The following is a 12,043-nucleotide window of genomic DNA, read 5'->3' on the forward strand; positions in this document are numbered from 1 at the left end:
AAATCCCCAAAGGGATTGTAACAAAATATGAAGATGGTGATGACATCACCAAATGGTTCACAGCTTTTGAGAGGGCTTGTGTAACCAGAAAAGTGAACAGATCTCACTGGGGTGCTCTCCTTTGGGAAATGTTCACTGGAAAGTGTAGGGATAGACTCCTCACACTCTCTGGAAAAGATGCAGAATCTTATGACCTCATGAAGGGTACCCTGATTGAGGACTTTGGATTCTCCACTGAGGAGTATAGAATTAGATTCAGGGGGGCTCAAAAATCCTCGAGCCAGACCTGGGTTGATTTTGTAGACTACTCAGTAAAAACACTAGATGGTTGGTTAACTGGAAATGAAGTGTGTGACTATGTTGGGCTTTATAATTTGTTTATGAAAGAACACATTTTAAGTAACTGCTTCAATGAAAAGTTGCATCAGTATCTGGTAGACCTAGGTCCAATTTCTCCCCAAGAATTGGGAAAGAAGGCAGACCACTGGGTCAAGACTAGGGTAACCAAAACTTCCACTGGGGGTGACCAAAAGAAAGGGGTTACAAAAACTCCCCAGGAGAAAGTGGGTAACACTAGAAACAAAGAAAAAGAGTCCTCTGTAGGCCCCCAAAAACCAGAACAGGTGGGTGGGCCCCAGGACACAACCCAAAACAAAGGTGGGTACCAGGGTAAGAACTGGGATGCCACTAAGGCATGGTGCCACAACTGTAAACAGTCTGGGCACCACACCAAGGACACTTCTTGTCCCAAAAACAAACCCCAGAACAAAATTCCTGGGGTAACCAGTGTAGCCATGGGAGATGACTCCTCAGATGAGGAGGTCTTCCTAGCCTTCAACTGGAAACAGGGCCCAACAGGTGAGTTGGAGATTCCAGAGGGAAGTAGACACTTCCACCACCTACTGGTGAATGGAATCCCAACCACTGCCCTGAGAGACACTTGTGCCAGTCACACTATTGTGCATGACAGGCTGGTGCTCTCAAACCAGTACATCCCAGGTGAGACTGCCAGGGTAAGAGTTAGCCTAGACAGGGTCACTAAGAGGCTTGTGGCTTTAGTGCCCATAGAAGTGGGTGGCACTCTTAGCTGGAGAAGGGTAGTAGTCAGTACAGACCTCCCCCTTGATTGTCTCCTTGGAAATGACTACCCAGAGGTTAGTCAGAGCTCAAGAGAGGAACTGGTCCAGTGCCAGTCCTCTCCCAAGGATTCTGGAAGTCCTGCCTCTGCAGTAAATGCAAGCAGGCCCCAGAAGAAGAAGAAAAGAAAACAGAGTAGGAAGGGTGGACAACCTTTAGCCAAGGTTACAGCAAGCCAAGGAGATTCTGCTCCAGTAGGGGAGAACTCCAAAAATGGCCCTGATAAAGTCCAACCTGACCCACAAGAAGTCCTGGCTAGTCAGGCAACTGTTAAACCTGAGTGGGTGGCTCCTCAGCTAACAGAAGAAAGAGTGGAAGAAGGGTGTTTACTACAAGATGTGGTAACCCCCCACTCCAATACAGCAGACAGGCAACCTGAACCCAAAGAAGCCTGTAACTTAGCCCCTTCCCTTTTAGGTGAAGAGCTAAAGGTGTGGTTCTGGGCACTGACAGCTGTCAGTGGCCTCTGCTGGGTGTTAGCCTTTATGGCTGCACTATCCTTAGCATGGTGGTCTGACCCCATGCCAAATAGCAAGTTAGGCCCCCTGACCCTATTGGTCATGGTGGGGTTACTCCAGCTCTGGGTAACCTCTCTGGGTAAGCTAGGGGTAACCCTGGCCAAGATAAGGCTAGCAGAGGTGGATACCTCTAAGACCAAGATAGAAAGAATGGGTGGAGACATTGAAGAGGCAGACAAGAGGCAATTCAGACTAGGTCCTATCACTGTGGAAGTAGGTCAGTTCCCCAAAGGGAATGACCTGAACAGAAGGATGTAAGGCAGAGTAGGCCCTGCAACTAACCAGCCTATTTCTCCTACTCTTCCTCGCCTGACAGACTAGGAAGACTCTCCCAGCTTGGGCTGAGTCTCCTGGCCTGTGGGCTGGGGGGGGCTTGTGTAAAGAAATGGCTCCCTGTTGCAGTTACCCCCCACTTTTTGCCTGATACTGATGCTGACTTGACTGAGAAGAGTGCTGGGACCCTGCTAACCAGGCCCCAGCACCAGTGTTCCTTCACCTAAAATGTACCATTGTATCCACAATTGGCACACCCTGGCATTCAGATAAGTCCCTTGTAACTGGTACTTCTAGTACCAAGGGCCCTGATGCCAAGGAAGGTCTCTAAGGGCTGCAGCATGTCTTATGCCACCCTAGAGACCCCTCACTCAGCACAGACACACTGCTTACAAGCCTGTGTGTGCTAGTGAGAACAAAATGAGTAAGTCGACATGGCACTCCCCTCAGGGTGCCATGCCAGCCTCTCACTGCCTATGCAGTATAGGTAAGACACCCCTCTAGCAGGCCTTACAGCCCTAAGGCAGGGTGCACTATACCATAGGTGAGGGTACCAGTGCATGAGCATGGTACCCCTACAGTGTCTAAACAAAACCTTAGACATTGTAAGTGCAGGGTAGCCATAAGAGTATATGGTCTGGGAGTCTGTCAAACACGAACTCCACAGCACCATAATGGCTACACTGAAAACTGGGAAGTTTGGTATCAAACTTCTCAGCACAATAAATGCACACTGATGCCAGTGTACATTTTATTATAAAATACACCCCAGAGGGCACCTTAGAGGTGCCCCCTGAAACTTAACCGACTATCTGTGTAGGCTGACTAGTTTTAGCAGCCTGCCACAAACCGAGACATGTTGCTGGCCCCATGGGGAGAGTGCCTTTGTCACTCTGAGGCCAGTAACAAAGCCTGCACTGGGTGGAGATGCTAACACCTCCCCCAGGTAGGAATTGTCACACCTGGCGGTGAGCCTCAAAGGCTCACCTCCTTTGTGCCAACCCAGCAGGACACTCCAGCTAGTGGAGTTGCCCGCCCCCTCCGGCCAGGCCCCACTTTTGGCGGCAAGGCCGGAGAAAATAATGAGAAAAACAAGGAGGAGTCACTGACCAGTCAGGACAGCCCCTAAGGTGTCCTGAGCTGAAGTGACTCTAACTTTTAGAAATCCTCCATCTTGCAGATGGAGGATTCCCCCAATAGGGTTAGGATTGTGACCCCCTCCCCTTGGGAGGAGGCACAAAGAGGGTGTACCCACCCTCAGGGCTAGTAGCCATTGGCTACTAACCCCCCAGACCTAAACACGCCCTTAAATTTAGTATTTAAGGGCTACCCTGAACCCTAGAAAATTAGATTCCTGCAACTACAAGAAGAAGGACTGCCTAGCTGAAAACCTCTGCAGAGGAAGACCAGAAGACGACAACTGCCTTGGCTCCAGAAACTCACCGGCCTGTCTCCTGCCTTCCAAAGATCCTGCTCCAGCGACGCCTTCCAAAGGGACCAGCGACCTCGACATCCTCTGAGGACTGCCCCTGCTTCGAAAAGACAAGAAACTCCCGAGGACAGCGGACCTGCTCCAAGAAAAGCTGCAACTTTGTTTCCAGCAGCTTTAAAGAACCCTGCAAGCTCCCCGCAAGAAGCGTGAGACTTGCAACACTGCACCCGGCGACCCCGACTCGGCTGGTGGCGATCCAACACCTCAGGAGGGACCCCAGGACTACTCTAAGACTGTGAGTACAAAGACCTGTCCCCCCTGAGCCCCCACAGCGCCGCCTGCAGAGGGAATCCCGAGGCTTCCCCTGACCGCGACTCTTTGAATCCTAAGTCCCGACACCTGGGAGAGACCCTGCACCCGCAGCCCCCAGGACCTGAAGGACCGGACTTTCACTGGAGGAGTGACCCCCAGGAGTCCCTCTCCCTTGACCAAGTGGAGGTTTCCCCGAGGAACCCCCCCTTGCCTGCCTGCAGCGCTGAAGAGATCCCTAGATCTCCCATTGACTTCCATTACCAACCCGACGCTTGTTTCTACACTGCACCCGGCCGCCCCCGCGCTGCTGAGGGTGAAATTTCTGTGTGGGCTTGTGTCCCCCCCGGTGCCCTACAAAACCCCCCTGGTCTGCCCTCCGAAGACGCGGGTACTTACCTGCAAGCAGACCGGAACCGGGGCACCCCCTTCTCTCCATTCTAGCCTATGTGTTTTGGGCACCACTTTGAACTCTGCACCTGACCGGCCCTGAGCTGCTGGTGTGGTGACTTTGGGGTTGCTCTGAACCCCCAACGGTGGGCTACCTTGGACCAAGAACTGAACCCTGTAAGTGTTTTACTTACCTGGTAAAACTAACCAAAACTTACCTCCCCTAGGAACTGTGAAAATTGCACTGTGTCCACTTTTAAAACAGCTATTTGTCAATAACTTGAAAAGTATACATGCAATTTTTATGATTTAAAGTTCCTAAAGTACTTACCTGCAATACCTTTCAAATGAGATATTACATGTAGAATTTGAACCTGTGGTTCTTAAAATAAACTAAGAAAAGATATTTTTCTATACAAAAACCTATTGGCTGGATTTGTCTCTGAGTGTGTGTACCTCATTTATTGTCTATGTGTATGTACAACAAATGCTTAACACTACTCCTTGGATAAGCCTACTGCTCGACCACACTACCACAAAATAGAGCATTAGTATTATCTATTTTTACCACTATTTTACCTCTAAGGGGAACCCTTGGACTCTGTGCATGCTATTCCTTACTTTGAAATAGCACATACAGAGCCAACTTCCTACATTGGTGGATCAGCGGTGGGGTACAAGACTTTGCATTTGCTGGACTACTCAGCCAATACCTGATCACACGACAAATTCCAAAATTGTCATTAGAAATTCATTTTTGCAATTTGAAATTTTTCTAAATTCTTAAAAGTCCTGCTAGGGCCTTGTGTGTTAAGTCCCTGTTTAGCATTGTCTTTTAGAGTTTAAAAGTTTGTTAAAGGTTTGAAATTAGATTCTAGAAACAGTTTTAGATTCTTTAAAAAGTCTTCCAACTTTTAGCAAAATAATGTCTGATACAGAGATGCAGGTGGTGGAACTCGACACCACACCTTACCTCCATCTTAAGATGAGGGAGCTAAGGTCTCTCTGTAATATAAAGGAAATAACCATTGGCTCCAGACCTACCAAAATTCAGCTCCAGGAGCTGTTGGCAGAGTTTGAAAAAGCCAACCCCTCTGAGGATGACTTCACAGAGGAAGAAATTAGTGACTTGGAGGGCAATTCCCCCCTTCCAGTCCTAAATAGGGAGACCAGGGCCTCTCAAGCCCTGTCTCCAAAAATGATAGTCAGAAATGTTGCTTCCCTCACAGGAGGGTCCAGCATTTCTGAAATCACTGAGGATGCTCTCAGTGAAGATGACCCCCTGTTAGCCAGGATGGTCAAAAGATTGGCTTTGGAAAAGCAGCTCCTAGCCATAGAAAGGGAAAGAAAAGAGATGGGCCTAGGTCCCATCAATGGTGGCAGCAACTTAAATAGGGTCAGAGATTCTCCTGACATCCTAAAAATCCCCAAAGGGATTGTAACAAAATATGAAGATGGTGATGACATCACCAAATGGTTCACAGCTTTTGAGAGGGCTTGTGTAACCAGAAAAGTGAACAGATCTCACTGGGGTGCTCTCCTTTGGGAAATGTTCACTGGAAAGTGTAGGGATAGACTCCTCACACTCTCTGGAAAAGATGCAGAATCTTATGACCTCATGAAGGGTACCCTGATTGAGGGCTTTGGATTCTCCACTGAGGAGTATAGAATTAGATTCAGGGGGGCTCAAAAATCCTCGAGCCAGACCTGGGTTGATTTTGTAGACTACTCAGTAAAAACACTAGATGGTTGGTTAACTGGAAATGAAGTGTGTGACTATGTTGGGCTTTATAATTTGTTTATGAAAGAACACATTTTAAGTAACTGCTTCAATGAAAAGTTGCATCAGTATCTGGTAGACCTAGGTCCAATTTCTCCCCAAGAATTGGGAAAGAAGGCAGACCACTGGGTCAAGACTAGGGTAACCAAAACTTCCACTGGGGGTGACCAAAAGAAAGGGGTTACAAAAACTCCCCAGGAGAAAGTGGGTAACACTAGAAACAAAGAAAAAGAGTCCTCTGTAGGCCCCCAAAAACCAGAACAGGTGGGTGGGCCCCAGGACACAACCCAAAACAAAGGTGGGTACCAGGGTAAGAACTGGGATGCCACTAAGGCATGGTGCCACAACTGTAAACAGTCTGGGCACCACACCAAGGACACTTCTTGTCCCAAAAACAAACCCCAGAACAAAATTCCTGGGGTAACCAGTGTAGCCATGGGAGATGACTCCTCAGATGAGGAGGTCTTCCTAGCCTTCAACTGGAAACAGGGCCCAACAGGTGAGTTGGAGATTCCAGAGGGAAGTAGACACTTCCACCACCTACTGGTGAATGGAATCCCAACCACTGCCCTGAGAGACACTTGTGCCAGTCACACTATTGTGCATGACAGGCTGGTGCTCTCAAACCAGTACATCCCAGGTGAGACTGCCAGGGTAAGAGTTAGCCTAGACAGGGTCACTAAGAGGCCTGTGGCTTTAGTGCCCATAGAAGTGGGTGGCACTCTTAGCTGTAGAAGGGTAGTAGTCAGTACAGACCTCCCCCTTGATTGTCTCCTTGGAAATGACTACCCAGAGGTTAGTCAGAGCTCAAGAGAGGAACTGGTCCAGTGCCAGTCCTCTCCCAAGGATTCTGGAAGTCCTGCCTCTGCAGTAAATGCAAGCAGGCCCCAGAAGAAGAAGAAAAGAAAACAGAGTAGGAAGGGTGGACAACCTTTAGCCAAGGTTACAGCAAGCCAAGGAGATTCTGCTCCAGTAGGGGAGAACTCCAAAAATGGCCCTGATAAAGTCCAACCTGACCCACAAGAAGTCCTGGCTAGTCAGGCAACTGTTAAACCTGAGTGGGTGGCTCCTCAGCTAACAGAAGAAAGAGTGGAAGAAGGGTGTTTACTACAAGATGTGGTAACCCCCCACTCCAATACAGCAGACAGGCAACCTGAACCCAAAGAAGCCTGTAACTTAGCCCCTTCCCTTTTAGGTGAAGAGCTAAAGGTGTGGTTCTGGGCACTGACAGCTGTCAGTGGCCTCTGCTGGGTGTTAGCCTTTATGGCTGCACTATCCTTAGCATGGTGGTCTGACCCCATGCCAAATAGCAAGTTAGGCCCCCTGACCCTATTGGTCATGGTGGGGTTACTCCAGCTCTGGGTAACCTCTCTGGGTAAGCTAGGGGTAACCCTGGCCAAGATAAGGCTAGCAGAGGTGGATACCTCTAAGACCAAGATAGAAAGAATGGGTGGAGACATTGAAGAGGCAGACAAGAGGCAATTCAGACTAGGTCCTATCACTGTGGAAGTAGGTCAGTTCCCCAAAGGGAATGACCTGAACAGAAGGATGTAAGGCAGAGTAGGCCCTGCAACTAACCAGCCTATTTCTCCTACTCTTCCTCGCCTGACAGACTAGGGAGACTCTCCCAGCTTGGGCTGAGTCTCCTGGCCTGTGGGCTGGGGGGGGCTTGTGTAAAGAAATGGCTCCCTGTTGCAGTTACCCCCTACTTTTTGCCTGATACTGATGCTGACTTGACTGAGAAGAGTGCTGGGACCCTGCTAACCAGGCCCCAGCACCAGTGTTCCTTCACCTAAAATGTACCATTGTATCCACAATTGGCACACCCTGGCATTCAGATAAGTCCCTTGTAACTGGTACTTCTAGTACCAAGGGCCCTGATGCCAAGGAAGGTCTCTAAGGGCTGCAGCATGTCTTATGCCACCCTAGAGAACCCTCACTCAGCACAGACACACTGCTTACAAGCCTGTGTGTGCTAGTGAGAACAAAATGAGTAAGTCGACATGGCACTCCCCTCAGGGTGCCATGCCAGCCTCTCACTGCCTATGCAGTATAGGTAAGACACCCCTCTAGCAGGCCTTACAGCCCTAAGGCAGGGTGCACTATACCATAGGTGAGGGTACCAGTGCATGAGCATGGTACCCCTACAGTGTCTAAACAAAACCTTAGACATTGTAAGTGCAGGGTAGCCATAAGAGTATATGGTCTGGGAGTCTGTCAAACACGAACTCCACAGCACCATAATGGCTACACTGAAAACTGGGAAGTTTGGTATCAAACTTCTCAGCACAATAAATGCACACTGATGCCAGTGTACATTTTATTATAAAATACACCCCAGAGGGCACCTTAGAGGTGCCCCCTGAAACTTAACCGACTATCTGTGTAGGCTGACTAGTTTTAGCAGCCTGCCACAAACCGAGACATGTTGCTGGCCCCATGGGGAGAGTGCCTTTGTCACTCTGAGGCCAGTAACAAAGCCTGCACTGGGTGGAGATGCTAACACCTCCCCCAGGTAGGAATTGTCACACCTGGCGGTGAGCCTCAAAGGCTCACCTCCTTTGTGCCAACCCAGCAGGACACTCCAGCTAGTGGAGTTGCCCGCCCCCTCCGGCCAGGCCCCACTTTTGGCGGCAAGGCCGGAGAAAATAATGAGAAAAACAAGGAGGAGTCACTGACCAGTCAGGACAGCCCCTAAGGTGTCCTGAGCTGAAGTGACTCTAACTTTTAGAAATCCTCCATCTTGCAGATGGAGGATTCCCCCAATAGGGTTAGGATTGTGACCCCCTCCCCTTGGGAGGAGGCACAAAGAGGGTGTACCCACCCTCAGGGCTAGTAGCCATTGGCTACTAACCCCCCAGACCTAAACACGCCCTTAAATTTAGTATTTAAGGGCTACCCTGAACCCTAGAAAATTAGATTCCTGCAACTACAAGAAGAAGGACTGCCTAGCTGAAAACCTCTGCAGAGGAAGACCAGAAGACGACAACTGCCTTGGCTCCAGAAACTCACCGGCCTGTCTCCTGCCTTCCAAAGATCCTGCTCCAGCGACGCCTTCCAAAGGGACCAGCGACCTCGACATCCTCTGAGGACTGCCCCTGCTTCGAAAAGACAAGAAACTCCCGAGGACAGCGGACCTGCTCCAAGAAAAGCTGCAACTTTGTTTCCAGCAGCTTTAAAGAACCCTGCAAGCTCCCCGCAAGAAGCGTGAGACTTGCAACACTGCACCCGGCGACCCCGACTCGGCTGGTGGCGATCCAACACCTCAGGAGGGACCCCAGGACTACTCTAAGACTGTGAGTACAAAGACCTGTCCCCCCTGAGCCCCCACAGCGCCGCCTGCAGAGGGAATCCCGAGGCTTCCCCTGACCGCGACTCTTTGAATCCTAAGTCCCGACACCTGGGAGAGACCCTGCACCCGCAGCCCCCAGGACCTGAAGGACCGGACTTTCACTGGAGGAGTGACCCCCAGGAGTCCCTCTCCCTTGACCAAGTGGAGGTTTCCCCGAGGAACCCCCCCCTTGCCTGCCTGCAGCGCTGAAGAGATCCCTAGATCTCCCATTGACTTCCATTACCAACCCGACGCTTGTTTCTACACTGCACCCGGCCGCCCCCGCGCTGCTGAGGGTGAAATTTCTGTGTGGGCTTGTGTCCCCCCCGGTGCCCTACAAAACCCCCCTGGTCTGCCCTCCGAAGACGCGGGTACTTACCTGCAAGCAGACCGGAACCGGGGCACCCCCTTCTCTCCATTCTAGCCTATGTGTTTTGGGCACCACTTTGAACTCTGCACCTGACCGGCCCTGAGCTGCTGGTGTGGTGACTTTGGGGTTGCTCTGAACCCCCAACGGTGGGCTACCTTGGACCAAGAACTGAACCCTGTAAGTGTCTTACTTACCTGGTAAAACTAACCAAAACTTACCTCCCCTAGGAACTGTGAAAATTGCACTGTGTCCACTTTTAAAACAGCTATTTGTCAATAACTTGAAAAGTATACATGCAATTTTTATGATTTAAAGTTCCTAAAGTACTTACCTGCAATACCTTTCAAATGAGATATTACATGTAGAATTTGAACCTGTGGTTCTTAAAATAAACTAAGAAAAGATATTTTTCTATACAAAAACCTATTGGCTGGATTTGTCTCTGAGTGTGTGTACCTCATTTATTGTCTATGTGTATGTACAACAAATGCTTAACACTACTCCTTGGATAAGCCTACTGCTCGACCACACTACCACAAAATAGAGCATTAGTATTATCTATTTTTACCACTATTTTACCTCTAAGGGGAACCCTTGGACTCTGTGCATGCTATTCCTTACTTTGAAATAGCACATACAGAGCCAACTTCCTACATGTGTTCTCTGTTAAACCCACAGAAAAAAACACAGTAAAATCAATCAATAAAACACATCAATTGATGAAAATGTCAAGATCCAGCAAAAACCAATAACAAAATACTGATTTTGTTGATGTGCTTGCTATTGGTTGTATCGATGGTGGAGTCTGGTATTGGTGATAAGTTGGTTGTAGAGGTACTGCATCTATGATTTAAAGAATTGAACGTTCAAAAATATAATGGTTGTGTGCTTTTAGATGCAAAACATTGCAATTGAAGCACTATATAGGAGGTGGTCTGCCACACCAAAAAATTTATCGTATGAATTAAGAGAGAAATACTCCTCTGGGTGGAGCCAAAGCACACTGTATGAATATTTTAAAGAATTGGTAATAAAAGGTCTGGCAGACAGTCTCTGGCCACACCTAAAAAGGAATTTAAAAAAATAGGATCCAAGCCGGAGATGTAGCACGTGCCAAAGATCATGTGAAAAAGTTTCAAAAATACACACTGAGACTTTAGAATGATCACATAGACATATCTTTCTTCTCACATCAACTTACATAAATATCTTCTTTTCCACAATAAAGAGCTCGATAGCCGATATACTGCTGAAACAATGATGGACAGCAAAGAAAAACAATACACCCGCTCTGTGGAAAATAAAAGAGAAACAGGTTGCTTTAATACAGTACTTCTCACTCAGAGGCATCTTTTTAGTAACTATATATACACACTCTAACTTGGCGAATGGTAAAATAAGCATTTGGACACACTATGTCCCATGAATGACATAATGGAAAATGTCTACGTTTCAGTGACGAGATAGTAGTTGTCGTTAGTTTGCACTGAGATGTAATGGCCTGTAGATTGGCAGACTGGTTTCCCCATTCCGACTTACTGGTATTTGCTCGGCCTAGGATGCATGCCTTATTGCGCACCGTCAACAATCAAAGTTCAACACCACAAACCGACATTTCTACACGCCCATGGCCTTAGTCCTACAGTGTACAAGTGGAATTCATGCCTCGCAGTTTAATACTGCAGAGTCAAAGGCCCAATCGCATAAAGTGGCCATTAGGGGCCAGATGTATCATGCATTTTACCGGTTGCATATGGCCCGATTTGTATATATTCAAAAATGTGATTTGGTAACATGTTATTAAATTGTAATTTGGAATTGCGCATACATACCGATTTGGTATTAGGAAGGGGTGTGCTCAGGGCGTCCCTTCCTAATACCGAATCACAGCGGTATACAAGAATGTTTTGTGACCGAAATGCAGTCGCAAAACATTTACATTTTGCTACCTACTTCAAATAGGTGGTAACCCATTTGCAAAGGGGAAGGGGTCCAAAAGCAGCCCCTTCCCCTTTATGAATGTTTGTGAAAATATTTTTGAAGAGCAGGCAGTGGTCCCACAGACCAGTTACCTGCTCTTAAAAAATGAAAAGAAAACCTTTCATTTTTCTTTTTCAAACGCATCCAGTTTTCCTTTAAGGAAAACGTGCTGCATTTTAAAAAAATGATTGCTATATTTAAAAGCAATCATAGATATGGTGGTCTGCTGACCCCAGCAGGCTACCATTTCTGTGATTTTTGAGTTTCCTAATGGGTCACAAATTGCGACCTACCTTATTAACATTCATGAGGTAGGTCAATTTGGGACCCTTTAGGAAACGCAGAATGAAACTCTAAGTTCCATAATTTAGGAATAGTGATTACTTACTTGTGATTCACAGAGAATCACAACTATGTAATTGCTATTTCTAATAATGATAAATCTGGCCCTAGGAGCGCTAATTTAGCCCCTGTTTCCCGCCACAGTTTTGGACTGACTGTTGTCTTATATAGTTGAAGATCT

The 12,043-nt window shown here is 47.9% G+C and overlaps 1 protein-coding gene across 1 annotated transcript in view; it reads right to left on the reverse strand.

The window, feature by feature from the left end:
- The window catches only part of LOC138299846 (broad substrate specificity ATP-binding cassette transporter ABCG2-like), a 322,474-nt gene that overhangs the window by 128,719 nt on the left and 181,712 nt on the right, over positions 1-12,043 (reverse strand). Inside the window, exon 11 of the mRNA XM_069238476.1 lies at positions 10,742-10,831. Within this exon, the coding sequence (XP_069094577.1) occupies positions 10,742-10,831 (90 nt within the window). The remainder of the gene's footprint in view (positions 1-10,741; positions 10,832-12,043) is intronic.

Source organism: Pleurodeles waltl, chromosome 1_2 (genome assembly GCF_031143425.1).
Source record: "Pleurodeles waltl isolate 20211129_DDA chromosome 1_2, aPleWal1.hap1.20221129, whole genome shotgun sequence".
NCBI lineage: Eukaryota > Metazoa > Chordata > Amphibia > Caudata > Salamandridae > Pleurodeles > Pleurodeles waltl.